Raw genomic sequence first — 21,189 nt, forward strand, 5'->3', positions numbered from 1 at the left:
AGCTGAGTTGGCTGACTTGTGTTTCCTCGTGGAATGAGGAGTACAGCTAGTTTGGATTAGGAAGCCTAATCCGAACTAGCTACTCCGTGCCGCGTGTAGCCGTGCGGCACGGGGTTCGAACTGCCGGCATTTAAAAATGGCGCCGGCAGGCTTCATGCAAATGAAGCCCGGGAAATTCAAATCCCGGGCTTCATTTGCAAGTGCGGTATGCCTACATTACCCTCCTAGTTCGAATTAGGAGGGTAGTGTAGACATACCCTTACAGAGGTAGGTGAGCAATGTTCCCTCTCATTTTTTCCATCCATGGGCAGAATGCATTTTGTTACGTGCACCGAGGCATGTGTGGATGTGCACCACCAGTAGACACACTTGCAGCTGGCTGCTGCCAGCTGTGTGCTCTCTGCTAATCAGTTGGGTGGCATTTTAATTTGTTCTGGGCAGATGCCCAAGTGCTCAGCTTAGAGGGAATAATGGTGGATGGATGAAGCTCGTTGGACTATGATAAGTAGGTTAGATTGGGCACAAAATGGTCCCTTCTGGCTTAAAGTCTGAGTCTATCTCCACTGTTCCAAAAGCCAGCACTGGGCAATGTCATGAGAGGTGAGAAACCCTCGATGGTATCACACTGTGGTCAATCACAAAAGAATCTCTCCACCAATCGGAAGCTCTGTTGCTTTCCTTCCCGGGCCCCACCTGACAATACTGCTCAGCTCAGTTATGGGTCATATGTGTCCACCCCCACTTCCCCTCCAAGAAATGTGAGGTTTCCTGTTCCTGTTTCTCATCAGCATGTGTGTCTGTGTGTGTGTATGTGGGGGCATCCCTCTTCCTTGTTTCTGCTAGATAGATTACGGGGGGCAGTCTTGCTCCTGCAAAAGTCTACTGGAAAAACTCTTTCAGACTTCAGTGGGAAGCTCCTCTCTTTTCGGCAGGAAGGAGAGAGCAATAGACAGACGGGAGGGGTGGATTTTTTGATGTCTGAAGTCCCTGCTGCGGTTTCTGTGGCAGCTACTGGTGTCCATGGAAACAACTGTGAGAAAGAGGGGGGAAGGAAGGAAGGAGCCGCTAGACCAGGGAGGAACCTGTCTGACAAAGGAGAGATCTAGGCCCCTTCCTCCCTCTCCTTCGAGTCTCAGCTCCCTCTGCGTGCCAGTCACCTGTTGATCAGGACAAATGACGATTTTATCCTTCCAGACGGCTGTCCTCCAGGAGGTTCAAAGTGCCTGAAGGAAAGCTGTAGGCTTCGCCACCCCACAGCTGGCTCTCCGCTGCGATCCAGCTGAAAGTCACTGTTCTCTTGGCTGTGCTTTGGGCAGGGCTTATTACTCATCGCTCCTGTTTAAAAAGGAAACTGCGCGTCTGGGGCTGTCTGCGTGACTTGGGAAAGAACGAGGCAGCCGACGCACAAAGTAACTTAATTCAACCGTTTCTAGCTCTTCTTCTGCGGCTCACTCTTCCAAGCTGGGATCTCCTCCTGACGGATTGTGCGTCGGTGGCTTTCTCGGGACTTGCCAGCGAGACTGCGGGGAGAGCGAGAGAGACACCCCCACCCTGGCTAGGCTGGACTGAACTTTGAGACCTGTCCACCAGCTTGCAGTGTGAACTCGGCCCTCGAGAGCCGCAATGACAGGTACCGGGGGAGCTGTAGCTGCTTGTGAGTGGCAACACATAGCAGGGGGATGTGGGAGAGGCGAGGAGGAAGGTGAAAGGAGAAAGGACTCCTTCCCTTTTTTCGCTTGCCTTGCACCTTAGGCCAAAGGGAGATGTTCTAGAGATAGTTTGGCAACTCCTGGATTTTTTTTCTCATGTTCAGAAATGTTTGTCTGGTTGAGGCATGTGAGAAACAATAAGACTGCAGCAGTCAAGTTTTCCCGGCCCTTTCTCCCTCTAGCCCTAGAGCGTGGCGTGTCAGTAAAGCATTGCTCTTCAGACCCACAAATGCAAAACAAATCAGAGGTGAAGGGGTTAAAAAAAACCCAAGGTGTTTCCATCTGCTGTTTGGAAGAACGTTGTGCTTGCTGGGCAGGAGATTATCGGCACAGGTACCTTGGTGTTCGATCTTACACCCGTAAGAAAAGGGAAATGTTTGGACTGTCAGAAAAAGCTGCTTGTCTGTGAGCCGGGCTAGGCTGTAGAGCTGTCTCAGGGGAGACGATGGATGGTGTCAGAGACCAGACTGGGCAGAGCACAGGATACCCTGTGGTGCCAGGCATGGCCAGGGTCTGATGGGACTTTCCCATCCCTGGTTCTGGGGGGGGGGGGAGATTTAGCTAGGGTCTGTGGGGAGTTTGTGCAGAGACCGCACCGTCATGAGCAAAGGGGGAGTGCTAGTTCGGGCGGGGGGGGGGGGGGGGGAGCCTTAACTCACATTCCAGCTGAGACTGGAAAGGTTTGCTGCTCCCAGATCTTCTGCTGGTTCTTGGGCCAGCCTGGAGCCATGGGTGGTTTTTCAGGGGAAACTCAACATGAAACTGACAGATGGATGAAACTGACATGGAAACGGAATCACTTATGTGCAGGAGCCCTTGGGAAGCAACCATTTGCAGCACCAGGGTCTCCAGCATTGTTCCTCTGCTTGGGGTTATGGTGGCTTTAGGTCACCATTGTACTCTCTGTACTTGGGAACTATAAAGGGCCTTAACTTAGAGCACCCCAAGGGCTATTCTAACTCTCCCTTCCCTTCCTGTAGCCCCATAAGGCCATGGGAAGCAGAACATTGCTGTAAAGCAGCACACTGCTGCACACACAGGATCTCTCCCCCGCCCTACTGGGAGCCTGAGAGCAGGGCTAGTGACCAGGAAGGAGGGGGGGACTTACTGGGGTGTAGTGTTCCTTGTAAGCTGAGTGTTTGGGTGGCCACTCAGGAGAGATTCAAATGCCGCCCAGCTGATTAGCAGAGCAGCCCTAGCATGTGTTTCTGCACATTCACACATGCCTTGGTGCACATAACAAAATGTATTCCACACATGGGTGGGGAAAAAATGACAGGGAACCTGAGTGGGATGGGGAGGGGGCTGTTTCCACTCATTTTATGCTTCCACAGCATCATAAATGGGCCTTGATATGAGGCGCATTAGGGTCTGCTGGGTGCAGTTCTGGCTGACTGTTGTGCCAGTCAGTCCTAGCTTGCTGTTCAGGGAGGGAAGAACCCCTCCTGCTCTCCATGGGTCGGGGGACCAGGGCGCTCCTTCCATGGGAAAACGACACCTCTTACGGGACACCGCATTGTGGCAACCTTTTCAAACCAAAGAGCCAAACTACATCAAAATTCGGAACAGGTGGTCAATAAAGAGCCATGTCAGAAAGCCCATTTGCATGACTGGAAATATACAATGTAGTATTACTCATAACTGACATCATGATTAATAATAGCATAAATGAAACATTGTACTCACAGACTTTATTTAATGGGACTTCCGCTGCTGCATCTTTTTGCACATTTCTTTGAAGTTTACATCATAACCGGTCAAATCCACCTACATGCAGGCATTCAGATTGTCTTCTGTCAATCTTATGGCAGGGGCTGGGGATATGGGGGTGCAGGAGTCTGGATTGGGGTGTATGGGGGCTCAGAGCAGAGGGTTTGGGTGTATGATGGGCTCAGATCACAGGTCTGGGGGTGGTGTAGGAGTCTTATGGCAGGGGGCTGGGGATGTGGGGGTGCAGGAGTTGGGGATGTGAGGGTGCAAGAGTTTGGGGTTGTGGGAGTATGAGGGGCCCAGGTCAGGGGGGGTTGGATTTATGATGGGCTCAGGGCACAGGTCTGGGGTTTGTGGGGGGGGGGTACAGGAGTGTTATGGCAGGGGTCTGGGGATATGGGGATGCAGGAGTGTTATGGCAGAGGATTTGGGGTTGCAAGAGTATGGGGATGTAGGGGATAGAGGGGATCAGGGTAGGGGATTCACGTGTATGATGGGCTTGGGGCTGAGGTGCGGGGAGTACAGAAGTGTTATTATGATGCAGCCAGTTGGGGGCTTGTTGGCCAGGCTTCATTTTTAAATAAAGTAAAATATGATGTCCAACACAAAAAGTTGCAGCATTCTCTTTCTTTATGGCAGGGGTGGGGAACCTTTTTTGGGTCACTGTCCCACAGGAAAAGCAGCCAGGACCGCACAAGTGAGAAGCAAAAAAACAACTGCTCCAGAAACCTCCGACCCTCACTGATGTGGCCCCCAACTGAGACACCTGACTCCCCGAGTTCTCCAGCCCCATGGTGGGGGGTAGGATAGGCCGGACAGAGGTTCAAGGTCTCAGGCCAGATTAACACTTCTGGGGTTCCAACACAAAAGGTGCAGGTGCAAAAAGCAAGTCGGTGCCACCCAGTCTCTGCACGCTCAATGTGCACCCGCACCACCTCCAGGACAGCCAGATGCAGTCGCTCAGCTGATCACCAGGCAGGGGGGAGGCCGTGCAGTTCCCGTGTCCTGCCTCCCCGGAGCACGGGGGAAGGTAGGGTGGATAAGGAAGCGCACGCATTGCTCTGGGGAGGGGAGGAGCAGTGCGCGCATGCTACCCCGCAAGCCAGATCTGGTGTGGAGCCTCGGAGCATCCCCCCAACCCCACGGGAAGCTGGGGCTGGCTCCAGCCTTGTTGGGTGTGCGACTCTGGATCATGAGTCATAAATTGCCAACCCCCTATCTAGACCATCCCTGACAGGGATTTGCCTATCCTGCTGTTAAAAATCTCCAAAGAGGGAGATCCCACAACCTCCCTAAGCAATTTATTCCACTGTTCAACTGCCCTGACAGGAAGATTTTTCTGATTTCCAACCTAACTTGCCTTTGCTGCCATTTACATCCATTGCTTCTTGTCCTATTGTCGGAGATTAACAAGAACAATTTTTCTCCCTTCTCCTTGTAATGACCTTTTATGTGCTCGGAAAATCATTATCATGCCATTTCTCAGTCTTCTCTTCTCCAGACTAAACAAGCCCAGTTTTTTCAAAGTTTCCTCCGAGGTCATGTTTTCTTGACCTTTAATCATTTTTGTTGGTCTTCTCTAGACCTTCTCCAATTTGTCCACGTCTTTCCTGAAATGTGCCCCCCAGAACTGGACACAATACTCCAGTTGAGGCCTCATCAGCATGGGGGAGAGTGGAAGAATTACTTCTTGTGTCTTACTTACAGCACTTCTGCTAATACATCCCAACATGATGTTTGCTTTGTTTGCAACAGTTTTACACTGTTGACTCATATTTCACTTATGATCCACTATTGCTCCCAGATCAGCTATATCAGGGCCCTATTGTAGTAGGTTCTATGTGCATGCATATGCTGTAGGTAGATTTGCTTCTTGCTAAGGTGCAGAAACTGTGGAACTCCTTGCCAGAGGATGTTGTGAAAGCCAGGACTATAATAGGGTTCTAAAAAGAACTACATAAGTTCATGGAGGATAGGTCCATCAATGCTTATCAGTCAGGATGAGCAACGATGGGGTCCCTAGCCTCTGATTGCTAGAAGCTGATGGAATGCCGACAGACCCCAGTCGTCTGTCGACCAAATTGAATCTGGAACCTCTGGAGCTTAGTACATGAGCTTAGTACTAATGGGTAGCAGGTTTAAAACAAATAAAAGGAAGTTCTTCTTCACACGGCGCATAGTCAACCTGTGGAACTCCTTGCCTGAGGAGGTTGTGAAGTCTAGGACTAGAACAGGGTTTAAAAGAGAACTAGATAAATTCATGGAGGTTAAGTCCATTAATGGCTATTAGCCAGGCTGGGTAAGGAATGGTGTCCCTAGCCTCTGTTTGTCAGAGGGTGGAGATGGATGGCAGGAGAGAGATCGCTTGATCATTGCCTGTTCGATTCACTCCCTCTGGGGCACCTGGCATTGGGCACTGTCGGCAGACAGGGTACTGGGCTGGATGGACCTTTGGTCTGACCCAGTATGGCCATTCTTATGTTCTTATGTTCTAATTCCTGGTGTGATCAGTAGGAGGCGTTGCAGCAGTGAGTCAATCTCATTACAGTGTGTCCTATTCTCCCATCACAAACAGATGGCAGGCTCGGCTGACAGGCCATGTTGTAATTAACTGGTCAATGTGTGTGGACACCGCCCTGTGTTACCAGCCAGGGGCTCCTGCAGGCTTATTACACCCGCTGGTTAACGGTGTTCTGTGCCTCACTTCAAGGGAGAGGTGGCGGTTCTGGAATCCAGGGGCGCTGGGTTTTACCGCTCGAGGCTGCCTGTATGCGACACGTCTGACAACTGCGGTAAATGAGCTGGCAGCTGCGCGGATCCCTGTAGGAGGCCGACCCAGAAACAGTAGAACGATCCCATGAGTTCCAGGGCTGCTGTTACTTGTCCTTCATAAACAAGCCTGCATGTTGTGATAAAATGATCACTAAATCAAACTAAGCAGGGATCAGCTCTTGCTAATAGCCTGGCCCACGGCAAATGTGTCCCCTTGATGTCACGGTTATGTAAGACATTATCATTTCATGTGCAGGCAGATTGCATTTCATGGTGACACTAATTTCACATGTCCTGATTATGCCTTGCAGCTGCTAGGAAAGCTTCCTCCCCTAATGCTCTATAGTTGCTCTGAGCACACTGCTCCCTGGCTTATGAGATGTCTGCTTCCAGCTCCTCATGCTAGGGGTTTGCAATCATCCAGTGCAGGCCCTGAAAAGGGGACTCAAGGTGTTCACCTGACATCTGCAGCTTGTCACTGTGTTCAGGCTAATTATATTCTCAACAGACCTCTGGGTTGCCTAGTGCCGTGTTGTTTAAAGCTGCTGTGTCCGGGACTTTGCAGGAATCGGGCTGCAGATTTCAGAGTTCGTATTTGGTCTGGAGAACAGTGACGCGTGGGTGGGCCGTGCCGGCTTATTTCATTTCTTTCTGCACCGGCGTGCCCATCGGAGACCGCTCGAGCATGCCGACATTATTACGACTGATGTTTTAGAGCGAATGGGGAAGACCGACGGAGTCTGTTGAACGTTGCCGTTGTGTGACGGTGACTATACATGCCTTCGGTTATGAGGAGTGACTGGCCGTGCCAAATTAGACGTGGGATCCTCTCTAGTACGATTTTACTTTTAGCTCTTTCGTCTTAAAGCACCTTGCAGCCAGGCCTGCTGAAGAGAGGTAACGAAATTGGGCAGCTGCCTTGGGGCTGAGCAATTCAACTGCTGCTGTTACTGTTGCTGCAGCAGTGGCCAGACCCTTTAAATCGCTTTTGGAGCCTTGCCCGGCACACTCCGGGCAGTGCTAAAGGCTGCCTGGTGTGATGTGCTCCGGACCGCGCTGAGGCCTCCCCTTTTGCCCAAGGCTTCACCCCTTCTGGGGTCATGGAGTGTCCCCTCGCATCTTGCCCAGGGGCCCAGCAAGTCTGTCGGCCCAACTGCTTACAGCACCACTGAAATGCATTCACCTGTGGGGTGGAGCATGGCACTGAGTACTGGGGGAGAGGTGGTGGGAGGTAGGGGCTGCGCGTATCATGGGGGGGGGGAGGCATTGCCTTCCCAAACTGCCAGGCATGGTCCTTCTCACACGCTGCCCCCAGAACGCCTACCAGAGGCGGAGTGTTGCTGCCCCCAGTGCCCACCTTCTCTGCTGCTCTGGGGCCAGGAGGCTGGGGCCACATGCCCTCCTCCTTCCCTATGGTGCTGCGGGAGGCTGGGGCTGCATGCCATCCCCATGGTGCTCGGGGGCAGAGCCTAGGCTGAAGGGGCAGGGTTGGGGGTGGGATTGGGGGGCTTGCCTCTCCCAGCCCTACTTTCACCCACTGCCCATGGGGAGAGGGTGGATTTCTTTTCACCACGGACACGAGGACAAATTCTCACTTATACAAAAAATGCCAAAGGGTCTCTTACACATAGGGAAACTGAGGCATACAATTGGCCACGGTCATGCAGCAAATCAGTGAGAGAGCCAGAAATGGAGTCCAGGTCTTTCGACTCCTGGTCCGCTGGATCACACGTTGCTGAAGTTCAGGCTGAGCAAACGGCACCTTATTTTTATACGGTCATATACACTCTATAAGTAGGCACCATTTAAAGCTCCTTTTCTAATAGTTTATACGAGTAGATAAATGAGGACTAGAAGTTACATGCATATTAGATGGTTATAAACCTGGCAGTGAGAAGGGGTCTATTGATGGTTATAAGCAACCGATTGATGTGGGTGATTGGTGTGATGATTCCCCATTTATTGAAACAGCTACTAATACACGACCACTTTAATGCAGGATCGATCTATCAATGGCCATTAGCCTCCTCCTCATTATCTCTGGGGGCAGAGATAGTGTCCCCAGCCTCTGTTTGTCAGACGCTGGGAATGGTCTACAGGGGAGAGATCGTGTGTGGATTCCCTGTTCGTCCTGTTCATTCCTTCTGGAGCACCCGGCATTGGCCACTGTCGGCAGACAGGATACTGGGTTAGTTTTTCCTAATGTCCAACCTAAACCTCCCATACTGAGATTTAAGCCCATTGCTTCTTGTCCTATCCTTAGAGGTTAAGGAGAATAATTTTTCTCCCTCCTCCTTGTAACAGCCTTTTATGTACTCAAAATTGTTATTACGTTCTCTTTTCTCTCAGTCTTCTCTTTTCCAAACAAAACAAACTCAGTTCTTTCAATCTTCCCTCAGAGGTCCTATTTTCTAGACTCTTAATCATGTTTGTTGCTCTTCTCTGGGCTTTCTCCAATTCGTTCACATCTTTCCTGAAATGTGGCACCCAGAACTGGACACAGTCCTCCAGCTGAGGCCTCATCAGTGCAGAGTAGAGCTGAAGAATGACATCTTGGCTACGTCTAGACTGGCATGATTTTCCGGAAATGCTTTTAACGGAAAAGTTTTCCGTTAAAAGCATTTTCGGAAAAGAGCGTCTAGATTGGCACCGACGCTTTTCTGCAAAAGCACTTTTTGCGGAAAAGCGTCCGTGGCCAATCTAGATGTGCTTTTGCACAAAAAAGTCTCCATCGCCATTTTCGCGATCGGGGCTTTTTTGCGCAAAACAAATCTCAGCTGTCTACACTGGCCCTTTTGCGGAAAAGTTTTGCGCAAAAGGGACTTTTGCTCGAATGGGAGCAGCATAGTATTTCGGCAAAAAGCACTGATTTCTTACAGTAGGAAGTCAGTGCTTTTGTGGAAATTCAAGCGGCCAGTGTAGACAGCTGGCAAGTTTTTCCGGAAAAGCGGCTGATTTTCCAGAAAAACTGGCCAGTCTAGACACAGCCCTTGTGTCTTGCTTACAGCACTTCTGCTAATACATCCCAAAATCATGTTTGTTTTTTTTGCAAGTGGCATATTCATATTTAGCTAGTGGTCCACTATGACCCCTACATCTCTTTCTGCCATACTCCTTCCTAGACACAGAAGGGGAGCCATGTTAGTCTGTAACTGAAAAAACTTTAAAAACAATGAATGGTTCTGCAGCACGTTACAGACTAACACGGTCTTTAAGGTGCTGCAGGACCATTCGTTGTTTTTAAGCTCTTTCCTAGACAGCCACTCCCATTCTGTACGTGTGAAACTGATTGTTCCTCCCTATGTGGAGCACTTTGCATTTGTCCTTATTAAACTTCATCCTGTTTACCTCAGACCATTTCTCCAGTTGGCCTGGATCGTTTTGAATTATGACTCTATCCTCCCAAGCACTCGCAACCCCTCTCAGCTTGGGATCATCTGAAAACTTAATCACTTCATGTTCGTACAGCATCCCGCACACTGGAGCCCTGATCCTGGTTGAGGGCTTCAGGTGCTACTGTTCATCCAAAGAATAAAAACGTTACTAGGGGGATAATTGATTCCTACGCCCACCAGTGCTGAATCCAGCCCAAGTATCTTAGGGTAAGTCTACATAGCAAAAGAAAAACTAGGGCTGGCCCGTGCCCAGTCATGTACACAGCAGTAAAACAGCCCTGCAGTCCAAGCCCTGGGCGCCTGAGTTGGCTGGCACGGGCCAGCTGCGGAGCTGCGGTTGTCTAGTTACCATGTACACGTACCCTCTGGGTCAAGATGCCAGCTTCCTAGTTGTTAAGAGTTCTCCTCTAGAACTTCCATACTGCACTACTTCTGCCTCTTGCTCTTTATGTGATGGCTGTTCAGCAGACCAGGGATAACGAAGTCCCTTCTCTAACGAGGAACTTTGGGTGGATCAATCTGAGCTGCTCTCGATTTTCTGAGAATGTCTCTGTTTTCCAGGGAAATTGAAGCACGCAACTCATTCCAAAAATGTTTTAATTAAAAACTTGAAATCTCTTGAGGACAGATGCTAATTACACAGTTGCTGATGACTCAGAATTAAAGAGTCTGACTGAACCTCAGGGCTTTTGCTATTCTTGGAGCAAAGGATTAGGGAATCAGAACTGCTGCATTTTGAGCAAGTCATGTTGCTGCTCTGGGCCTCGGTTTCCCCACTTGGAAAATGAATTACCCCAGGCAGGTGTAACTCACTGGCAGCTCACCAATGTATGTCTGTGTAGCCCAAGCTCCAGTGGGCTTCAGGAGCAGCCCTGGGAACTACAAATTATGGATTACAAATGTGTGGCTTGTTGGGAGAACTTGGTTCCTGCCAGGATGTACCCTCTGCTCCCAGCACAGACTGAGCTGGGAGCATGTAGGCTGCATGCAGAGAAGAAACTGCTGAACTAGAATCCTGTTCTATGTTCTTTACAGAATAAAGCTTGTTCCTGGTGGTTTGTCCAAGTGGGTCCGGTCTGAGGTGCACACACCTGGACACACAACACAGAGCACACCAAGGAGCACACAGGCCCAGTCTCCCAAAGTTGTGTAAAAAGTCACAAGGCTCCCCCTATGTGGAATAACCTCATACTGGGCTTGTGAACAGGAGGGGCTACGTCTGGACAGCACTTTGAGAACCTTCAATGGCAAATGCTTTCGAAGCCCCAAGTTTGCATGTGTGAGCACTGAAAAGGTTAAAAATAGGGGGCCTGATTCTACTTTTGGGTGTAAACTGGGAGTCAGCCCATTGAAAGCCAGAGGGTTGCACTGTTGTCAATGAAAGAGGAGCTGGGGTCAGGGATGGATTGATTCAGAGAGGTAAAGGGAGCCAGTGGCCTTACCAGCGTGTCAAGTAACTAGTAGAGCACCCTTGGGGATTTTTCCAACGGCTGCTCTTCTGAGGCTGTGGGGAGCCCAGACTACACCCTGTAGCTATGGGGCAGTGGACTGTGACCGTTCCCCATCAGCCCCATCTAGATTTTGCCTTACAGTGGGAGCTCAGCAGCTGGAAGGGAGAGGAGTCAATTCATCCCCACCCTGCACCGCACGAACCCTGATTCTTCTGGTGTGACTCCACTCCGAGTTGCTCCTGATGTGCGCCAGTGTGAACGGGAGGAGCATCGGGACTAGAATGTCACTACACACAGGCCTGGCATGACTGGAGACCAGCTGCAGAAGGACAGGGCTACAAAGCATGAGTCCCTAGCAGCAGAGCCGAAGGAGTAATTCCATGAGCTTGCCTTGGTAGTAGACTTGATCCTCGTCCAGGGATGAGCCACTAGAGGGAGATAAAGAGTCACACACCACGTGGCTGTGTCTAGACTGGCCGCTTTTCCGGAAAAACTTGCCAGCTGTCTACACTGGCCGCTTGAATTTCCGCAAAAGCACTGACGATCTCATGTAAGATTGTCAGTATTTTTGCGGAAATACTATGCTGCTCCCGTTCGGACAAAAGTCTTTTTCCGAAAAACTTTTGCGCAAAAGGGCCAGTGTAGGCAGCTCAGATTTGTTTTCTGCAAAAAAAGCCCCGATCGTGAAAATGGCGATCGGGGTTTTTTTGCAGAAAAGCGCGTCTAGATTGACCACGGACTCTTTTCCGCAAAAAGTGCTTTTCTGAAAATGCTTTTAACGGAAAACTTTTCTGGAAAATCATGCCAGTCTAGACGTAGCCAACGGGTTACCAGTGCAGCACATCCATTCATTACAAAACCGCCACGGGGAATGGATAAAGCAGAGACGTTCTGAGGCCTGGAGGCAAGATGATTGGAGCTGCGCTAACCATGTCCAGTGCACAGGCCCAGGAATGGGGGTGGTGCACTTGGCCAGTGTTTGTGTAACTCATTGGGGAAGGAGTGTCATAGGTCCCCTTCTGTGTTGATCTGGAGAGGATGTTCCAAGGTCTGAGGCCTGGACACTGCAGCTCATGCGGTACCTCTGGAGGTCCCAACTCAAGCCTGATGTAAGCCTAGGGGTAGATCATTCATCTCATTTGTTCAGTGCTTTCCAATGCAGCTGTGGGGTTTGGATTGCACAGGGGAAATGGAAGCTGTCGTCTCCCGCCGAATGGAATCCTGTCAGGCAATGTTCCCTCTAATCTTTTCCATCCACGTGCAGATTTTTTTCCCCACCGATGTGCGGAATAGATTTTGTTACATGCACTGAGGCATGTGTGAATGTGCACCACCAGGAGAAACTAAAATGCAGCTGTGGGCGCGCTGCTCATCAGCAGGGCAGCATTATAAATCTCTCGTGAGCATCCGCACATGTGCCCAGCGTATAGGGAACACTGCTGTCAGGTCAGGGCCGCTTTCAGCAGAGCCTCTCACCTTCTGTTTTCCAGCCTCTGCCTCTGTGTCTTTAAAAGCCCAGCTCCAATCTCTCTGGGGGTTGCAAATCCTGAGTCCGGAGGATTAGGCACATAGAAGGGCAAACTCTGTGAATGCTAATGAAGCCCTAGGTAGGTGCAAGACCGGCAGGGTCCAAGCATGCTCAGAGGGGCCACCATGATTTGCTTACCAAAGGCAATCGCAGCTGGCGGATGGGATTAGAGGATTTTTTTTGGTATCATTCCGTCTCCGTCCCACAAGCCATTATTTGAAAGGCTGCAGAACAGGACGCCTCTCTGTGTGAGGTCACTAACTGCTCTTGTGAGCTTCCTGGCTGCGCGCACTTGGAGCCCCTCGGCGGCGCGATTGGATTCCCATCCGGCAGGTACCGAGTCAAACAGGTCAGTCTGAGAAAATAGGGGATGGGGTGTAAAACTGAAGCAGGATGAGGTGACTGTTCCAGGTCCCTTCATGCTTTAGAACGGGACGGGGGGCTGTTTTGGGTCGGGGCTGCTGATCCGCAAAGAAATCAGTCGGGGGCCGCATGCAAGTGAGAAGCAAATAAAAAAAAAGAAAAACGAATCTGCACTGATGTGGCCCCTGACTGAGAAGCAGAAAGACACTCCCCACATTCCCCTTGCACACTCACCTCATTCCCCTCGCACACTCCCCACATTGCCCTCTCACTTGCCTCATTCCCCTCGCACACTCACCTCATTCCCCTCGCACACTCGCCTCATTCCCCTCGCACACTCCCCACATTGCCCTCTCACACTCACCTCATTCCACACACATGCCTCATTCCCCTCGCACACTCACCTCATTCCCCTCGCACACCCCCCACATTGCCCTCTCACACTCACCTCATTCCACACACATGCCTCATTCCCCTTGCACACTCACCTCATTCCCCTCGCACACTCACCTCATTCCCCTTGCATACACACCTCATTCCCCTTGCACACTCCCCACATTGCCCTCTCACACTCACCTCATTCCCCTCACACACTCGCCTCATTCCCCTTGCACACTCACCGCATTCCCCTTGCACACTCCCCACATTCCCCTCGCACACCAGAGCCTTGTAGGGCCCAGGCTAGTCCATTTTGTGTGCTACAGCCCCGCGGGAACAATGTGGGTGGGAGGGGGCTGAAACCCCAGCAAAGGCTTCCCAACATTTGGGGGGGAGAGCCCTGAGTCTCGGGGGCTGGATCCAGGCAAGCCAGGGGCTGCATCCGGCCCCTGAGTCTTAGGTTCCTCACCTCTGCTTTAGAAAGAGCAGATGGCTTTGCCTCAAGTTTCCTCTCTCTATCACCTTCCCTCCAGTGACCGTCCTCCACGCCAGGGCTGGTCACATCTCACTGACACAGACACTTTGAGGGAGTCCTCGAGGTGCATTTCCTGCCCCTCGGGTGTCTAGAATGGCACAATCTCTGTTTGGAGCTCACGGATGCGATCCCCTCGGTTCCCTTTAGGTGCCCCCTTTAATTCCTCCCCAGAGACTCCTCCTGGGATCAGCTAGTTTCTGGCAGTGCCGGTGCGGTAGGTTGCGTTGACCGCTGCTTCCCGAGGTAACAGAGTGGAGGTCTGACAGGCTGCATCTCCTCAGAAGGAGCTCTGCTGTTGTGACTCCAACAGAGGGAAACAGAGAGAGAGATCTCTCTCCCTTCACCCCACTGGGTGCCTGGGAGCAGCTGCTGCCATCTGCCCCCTGGAGACACACACAACTGCAGCTTTTCCCGTCTCTCCATGGACTGGCGCTCAAAGTAGAGCCCAGAAATAGCTCAGCAGGAATGTGGATGGCTGTGATGACCAACGTAAATACGCAGAAGTCCTGGTGGCTCGCTCCCATCCCTCTCCCTGCCCCCACACTGCCAGCTATTCAGGGTATTTGCCTCCCGTTCTTTCCTTCTGCCCCTCCATGCATAGGCAGCTGGAGCCTGCGAGGCTTCTCAGAGGAACAGGGAGGAGGCATGAACCATGAGGGAAGGCTGAAGGAATTGGGTTTATTTAGTTTGGCAAAGAAAAGACTGAGAGGGGGCATGACAGCGCTTTTCAGGTACCTAACAGGGTGTTACAAGGAGGAGGGAGAAAAATTGTTCTCCTTGGCCTCTGAGGATCGGAGAAGAAGCAATGGGCTTAAACTGCAGCAAGAAAGGTTTAGCTTGAAAAACTTCCTAACTGTCCGGGTGGTTAAACACAGGAATAAATTGCCTAGGGAGGTTGTGGAATCTCCAGCACTGGAGATATTTAAGAGCAGGTTAGACAGACACCTGTCAGGGATGATCTAGACGGTGCTTGGTCCTGCCTTGAGGGCAGGGGACTGGACTAGATGACCTGCTGAGGTTCCTTCCAGTTCTAGGATTCTATGATCCTATATTGTGATCAAAATTTTGGCAGGGGGACGGGGGAAACAGTGAACCTCCTGGGTGCTACCAAGAGTTGCCTATACTACTATACAGCATCCTTGAGAAGTGGAGCCCATGTGCCCATGGCGGATGGGTTAGGTGCTGTCTGTGGAATAAGAGCCTACCCCTGCCCTGAAGAATTATAGTCTACATCAGGGCTGGGCAAGATGCGGCCCAGGGGCTGAACTCGGCTTGGGGGCTGCAACTGGCTGTTTTTTATTTATAGCCTGCTGCCAGTGCCACCTGATTTCTAGGCAGCGGCTCAGGCAGCAGGATTCTATTTAAACGGCTCCCGGTTGCGATGCTACCCCAGTAGGGGGGCTGGGAGCCACGAGCCCTTTGCTGTGTTTTTAATTCAAAGCCTCAGGCTGCAGACAACGCTGGGGGGAGGCTAGTCCTCAGCCACGCCCCTTTTGCCCCTGGCCCCGCCCCTTTCGGGGTGGAGCCAGCCTGTGGCTACCTACCAAAATTCATTAAGTGGCCCCCCCTGCAAAATTATTGCCCACCCCCGGTCTAAATAGACAAGCCAGATAACGGGGAGGGAGAGGTATAGTCCCCAATTTATAGATGGGTAATGGAGACCAAAAAGGACCGGTCGGTGACACGTCCCAAAAGCTTGTGGGAGGCTCAGGAATTGAACCGGATTCTCTTAGGCTCAATCAAACACCTTCCCCACAAGAGCCTCCTTCTAATGTAGTGACTTGAGTAGGTGGCTGAGCTGGGAGGGGGACCCTCCTCCCCGGTGCCTCCCAGCCGGGTGGCATAGCCCCAGAGAGGGCTGTTCACCTCTCATGCATGCCTAGTTCACACCAGGGATGGGAGTGAGTTGTGCCTGACTCTGTGACATGTCGGCTGTGTCTTTGCGTGGGGCTGTGACCGCTGTGCGTCGGGACCTACGGGAGCTAGCTCCAAGATGGCAGACTCCGGTATCTATAGCAACAAAGCTGTTGCAGTCCTTCAGCATAGGCTGGAGAGGCCTGCCCGGCTGGCACCCTGGGTAAGCACGTGGGCAGCTGGCCTGGGCAGCTGCCGCTTCACTGCTCCGGACTAGCTAGCTTACAGCTGGCTCGGGGATCGCTGCGCAAGCTGCACTTACCGCCCGGGACTGCAGTACCCCCCCCACGCTGTGCGTGCTGGGAAGAGGAGCCCATCCTGAGCATTGTCACGAGTTGCTTACAGAGAGCCCAAGCCCATTAGAGCTGTGGAACACCGAGCCCCCGGAAGAGAGAACAGCCAAGCAGCTATTGGGATGAAAATAATCCCCTCACGCTGTAGCCGGCACGGAGGCTGGATCCTGACTCATCCCAGCACCTCCTGCGCTGCCACCCCCCTTCCAGCAGCTCACAGCACAGAATGCCAGGTGTCGCAGTCTGGGCCGCGAGGTGCTAATCACCAGCCCTGCATAGTAGTGAAACAGCAGTTGGGGATTAAAGCGCCCTTGCCTATGTCTTGCTCCTGTCCCTGAATGGTAGGGTTGAGAGAGTGAGGGGGGGTGTCCTGAAAGGTTTGGTTGTGATTCGACTTTTTTTTTGTCCACTCGTTATTTTACCTGGGAAATATCAGATAGGGTACGTCTAGACTACCGCGTTTTGTCGACGGAAGTTTTGTCGACAGATACTGTCGACAAAACTTCCGTCGACAAAGAGCGTCCAGACACATGGAGTTCTGTCGACAAAGCAAGCCGCTTTGTCGACAGAACTCCGTAGTCTGGACGCAGTGTTACAGGCAATAACACCTTCTGTCGACAGAGTTCTGTCGACAGAAAGTGTTATGCCTCGTAAAATGAGGTATACCAGCGTCGACAAAACCGCGGAGTTCTGTCGACGTTATGTCGACAGAACTCAGCGGTAGTGTAGACGCTGGTATTGTTTTGTCGACAAAAGTCCACTTTTGTCGACAAAACTAGGTAGTCTAGACACACCCATAGTAAATCTCATTGGTCCTGTTTTGGCCAGCGAGCTGGACATCAGTGATTCAATGTGGGACACGATGACCTCCTGAAGTCTCTTCCAACCCTATGATTCTCTGATGGGGCTTGCAGTCTTTAACAGAGAGTGCTTTTCTCCCAACTGAGCGCCAGTTGTTTGAGTTCAGTTTGGTGTTTAAGAAATGCCCTGGCATGAGCTGGCCCTTTGAAGAGGATTGGGGAATCATAGAATCATAGAATAATAGGACTGGAAGGGACCTCGAGAGGTCATCGAGTCCAGCCCCCCGCCCTCAAGGCAGGATCAAGCTCCATCTACACCATCCCTGACAGATGTCTATCTAACAGGCTGCCCTATGCCAGATGCAACCTACCGTTCCAGGTGGAGGGATTCCCATCACGAGTCATGTGATGGGAGCTCATGACTAGAAACCAGCCCTGTTCTGGGTAGGATGAATACCAAGGGAATTTGTGAAGAGAGCCGGCTATGAAGATGACAGGGGGCAACTCTCAAAAGCTCCCAAGAAGAAGGCAAATAGACACCCCTTGTGCTATCTGATTCTGTAAGTTACCTATTCAAGAAGTAGCTTGTCTTATTAATTCTAAGTGTCTTGCCTCATTGTGCTGCCTGCACCAGAAGTGTGTGGAGATGATTTGCCGTGTGATCAGGCTCTCCTTCAATTCTGGATGCTGACAACTCACCACTCCTCCCTTAGAAGAGCTCTCTTCCTCCTCTTTGCTCTTTACCGGGCCTCTGTTTTGTAAGGGTGGCCCATTTTGCTGGGATCTGGCATGCATGGGGAAAGAAATCAGTAAAGGCAGATCAAAGAGCAATGGATAGAGAAACCTCGCAGGAAGGGACATGCTGCTCATGGCTTGGGAGTGGAGAAGGACGGCCTTGTGTCTAAGGGACTGCAACTCCGGTCAGTTCACAGCTCTGCCACTGACATCCTGTGTGACCATGGGCAAGTCTCTTGATCTCCTTGTGCCTCTGGTTCCCATTTATAAAATGGGGGTAATACGCAGTGTTTAATGTGGAATGAAAGAGGTGCCGGAACTCAAGCAATGAGATGCTGGAGTTCAAGACAAGTTTTTCTTTCACATCTGAAGCAGCAGGCCCCGAGGTGCTGGGGACCTGAGTGGCCAGGCCCCGCGGTGCTGGGGGCTCAGCCCTGGCAAACTCTTGCACCAGTTAAGTGCTGGTAATAACTTTCCTCCTGTCTTTCCCTTTGCCCTGGTCTGGATTTTGCTTGCAAACTCTCTGGGGTAAGTACCGTCTCTTCTTCAGAGTATGTAAGGGCCTAGCCCAATGAGGCCTTGGCCTCCTGTACTACTGGCGTCTGAATGACAACCGCGAGCCATCTGCTTCTGTGAGGATGCTTTTTGTGGCCAAATCCTTCCTTACAAGGATGCTGCAGGGAGACCTATTGTTCAGCCTGGCTACGTCTACACTGGCCCCTTTTCTGGAAGGGGCATGTTAATTTCAGCTATCGTAATAGGGAAATCCGCGGGGGATTTAAATATCCCCCGCGGCATTTAAATAAAAATATCCGCCGCTTTTTTCCGGCTTTTAGAAAAGCCGGAAAAGAGCGTCTACACTGGCCCCGATCCTCCGGAAAAAGCGCCCTTTTCCGGAGGATCTTATTCCTACTTTGAAGTGTAGACGTAGCCCCTATGAATGCTCCAGACGCAGCGCTTATTTGTGCAGGAGTGCGCCAGGGACTGAGTCCCAGCGCCTGGGGGCTTGGTGGTCTTTAGCCCAGGCACCTGAGGGCAGGGGTGTCCCCAGAGGGGTGCAGGGCCCCGGGGCAATTTTCCTCTTTGCCCCAGACGGCATCTCTGCCCTGCCTCTTCCTGCCCCCACTCCACCTATTCCCCCAAGTGCAATTCTTGCTCAGACCCCGCCCTGCCTCTTTCCATTCCCTCCCGCCCCTGTTGCATCCCCCCTCAAGGCTCCCTCCGCTGAGAGATGTGACCCGGGCAGTTACCAGGGGCCTGCTATGAGGTGGGAGTAGGGGTTGGGCAGAGCCCCGCACTCACTGGAGTGGTGGGAAACGGAGCAACCCGGCCCCAGCCCGCCCTGCTCCCCCGAGCCACGTCACTTCACTTCCCGTCGCTGCAGTGAGGCAAAGCAAGATGGCGGAGCAGAGCAGGTTGCTGAGTGGCTCCACTTCCCACAGCTCCTGCCGCCCAAGTGAGTTCTGAGGGGCCTGACCCCTGCTGCCACCCTGCACCAGGCCCCTCAGCTAATCCCACAGGCCGCCCTAGGCTTCGCAGCTAACAGCAATATGGGGGACTGTTGCATCCATAGGGTGGTTGGGGCAGCCTCTAGTGCCCCTCGGCTACGCACTTCCTAGCCTGGGGCACTGGGTCCGGAGCACCCATGGGAAAAAATTAGCAGGTGCTTGGCACCCACTGGCACACGGCTACATCCTGTCTCAGCGCCTGCCAGCAGCCCTGCCAATCAACTCTTCCCGATACTCCTCCCCTCCTCCCCCCGACCTTCATCCAGCACCTCCTGCCTGCCAGAGGGCCCTGTCAATCAACTCCTCCCCTTCCCTTCCAGTGCCTCTCGCCTGCCATAATCAGCTGTTTTGTGGCATGCAGGAGCCAAGAGGTGGAGAAGTGGCAGGGCAGGCATGGGGACTTGGGAAGGGGCAGGATGGGGTGGGGCCTGGCGTGAAGCAGGGTCAGGAAGAGGAGGCACAGGGGTAGGGGTTTGGAGGAAGGGCTTAGGTAGGGCCTGAGGTGGAGTGGGGGATTGAGCATCCCCCAGGCCCGGAGGAAGTAGGCATTTATGCAGTTATGAATGTAAAAAAAATTGCTTGTATTTTGCCCTGCTCCTCTTTCATTACAAAGTGGCTGTGCCTAGACTGCATCCCTTTTACGGATAAGGGATGCAAATTAGACACATCGCAATTGCAAATGAAGCGGGGATTTAAATCCCCCCCGCTTCATTTGCATAAAAATGGCTGCCGCTTTTTTCCGGCTCAGAGCTTTGCCGGAAAAAAGCGCAAGTCTAGACGTGGATCTTTCGGAAAATAAAGCCTTTTCCGAAAGATCCCTTATTCCTCTTAAAATAATCTGCTGGAACGAGGCTGAGGCAAGTATCTACAGCAGGGGTTCCCAAACTTTTTGACATGGGGACCAGTAAATCCATTCATGAGCTTTTTGCGTATGTATTTGCATATTCATTAAGCAAATGATGAATATTCAAATAAGTTGTTTCTGGTCCTCCCAAAGGCCCCAGTGCCAGCTTTAGCAAAGCTTTTGGTACGGTCACCCAGAATATTCTTGCCAGCAAGTTAAGGAATATGGATTGGATAAATGGACTGTAAGACGGACAGAAAGCTGGCTAGACTAGGGTTTCCCAAACTTTTTACTTTAGTTGGAACACGTGTTTTTTTTCAGTACTGTTTTTTGCAGCCCAAAAATAGAACCGCATATTAGAAGAATGAAAAATGAATTAAATTTTCGCTGTTTCACCCGGCTGCATCCTCTACCCAGCCCGGGCCAGGGCTTGGGGGACCCGGTGCCGCACAGGCACTCCAGGAGGTGGGAGCAGGAGCAGTCTGGGGGTAGGGTATCTGGCTAGGAGGGAAGGTGCAAGGAGGGGTATGGTTGCCAGGTGTCCGGTTTTGTACCAGACAGTCCGGTATTTGAGCGTTATGTCCGGGAAACAAATTGAGAAAATACCGGACATGTAAAATGTCTGGTATTTTCTCATTAGGTAAGTTTTGTTATTATTAATGTATCAGTTTGTAGTTGCGAACTGCCTGGCTGGTGGATGTGCTCACGCTGCCTGGGTGTGTCTACCTGCCAGGCAGTTCACAACTACTCGAGGGAGGGTGTATGGGGGAAAACGGAATCCCCGGGGCCGGACTCACTCATGCTTCACTCCCCGCAGCTGCCCCTCCAGCCAGCCCCACTTCCCCCAACCCCCTCCTGGCCGGTCAGTTCTCCCCCACTTCCCCTCCCGATCTCCCTTGGCCAGCCCTGCTGCCCCTGTCCAGCCCTGCTTCCGGTGGCCAGTTCTCCCCATCCAGCTCCCCAGCCAGCTCCTATACCCCCGACCTTGGGCCCCCCCGGTCCTGCTTCTGCTGGCCACCCGCTGCTCCCCCCGACCCTCTCACAGCCAGTCGGTTCTGCCCCGCTTCTCCACCCAATCTCCCCCGGCCAGCCCTGCTTCCGGTGGCCAGTTCTCCCCTCCTCCTCCTCCTCTTGACCTCCCCTGCATTTTGGTTTTATTTAATATTTCAGAGGGGAAAATCCCTTCCCCTGGGTGCATGATTGGATCTGTTAGGTGAGGCCTGCTCCTCCCTCCCCATCAGCCCAGCTCTCCAT

The 21,189-nt window shown here is 52.0% G+C and overlaps 1 protein-coding gene across 1 annotated transcript in view; it reads left to right on the forward strand.

The window, feature by feature from the left end:
- Nucleotides 1-824: 824 nt before the first annotated feature.
- Nucleotides 825-21,189, forward strand: part of EFR3B (EFR3 homolog B) — a 159,556-nt gene continuing 139,191 nt past the window's right edge. The window contains exon 1 of the mRNA XM_006116729.4: nucleotides 825-1,630. Within this exon, the coding sequence (XP_006116791.1) occupies nucleotides 1,624-1,630 (7 nt within the window). The 5' untranslated portion in view covers nucleotides 825-1,623. The remainder of the gene's footprint in view (nucleotides 1,631-21,189) is intronic.

The sequence above is a fragment of the Pelodiscus sinensis genome, chromosome 3 (assembly GCF_049634645.1).
Source record: "Pelodiscus sinensis isolate JC-2024 chromosome 3, ASM4963464v1, whole genome shotgun sequence".
NCBI lineage: Eukaryota > Metazoa > Chordata > Testudines > Trionychidae > Pelodiscus > Pelodiscus sinensis.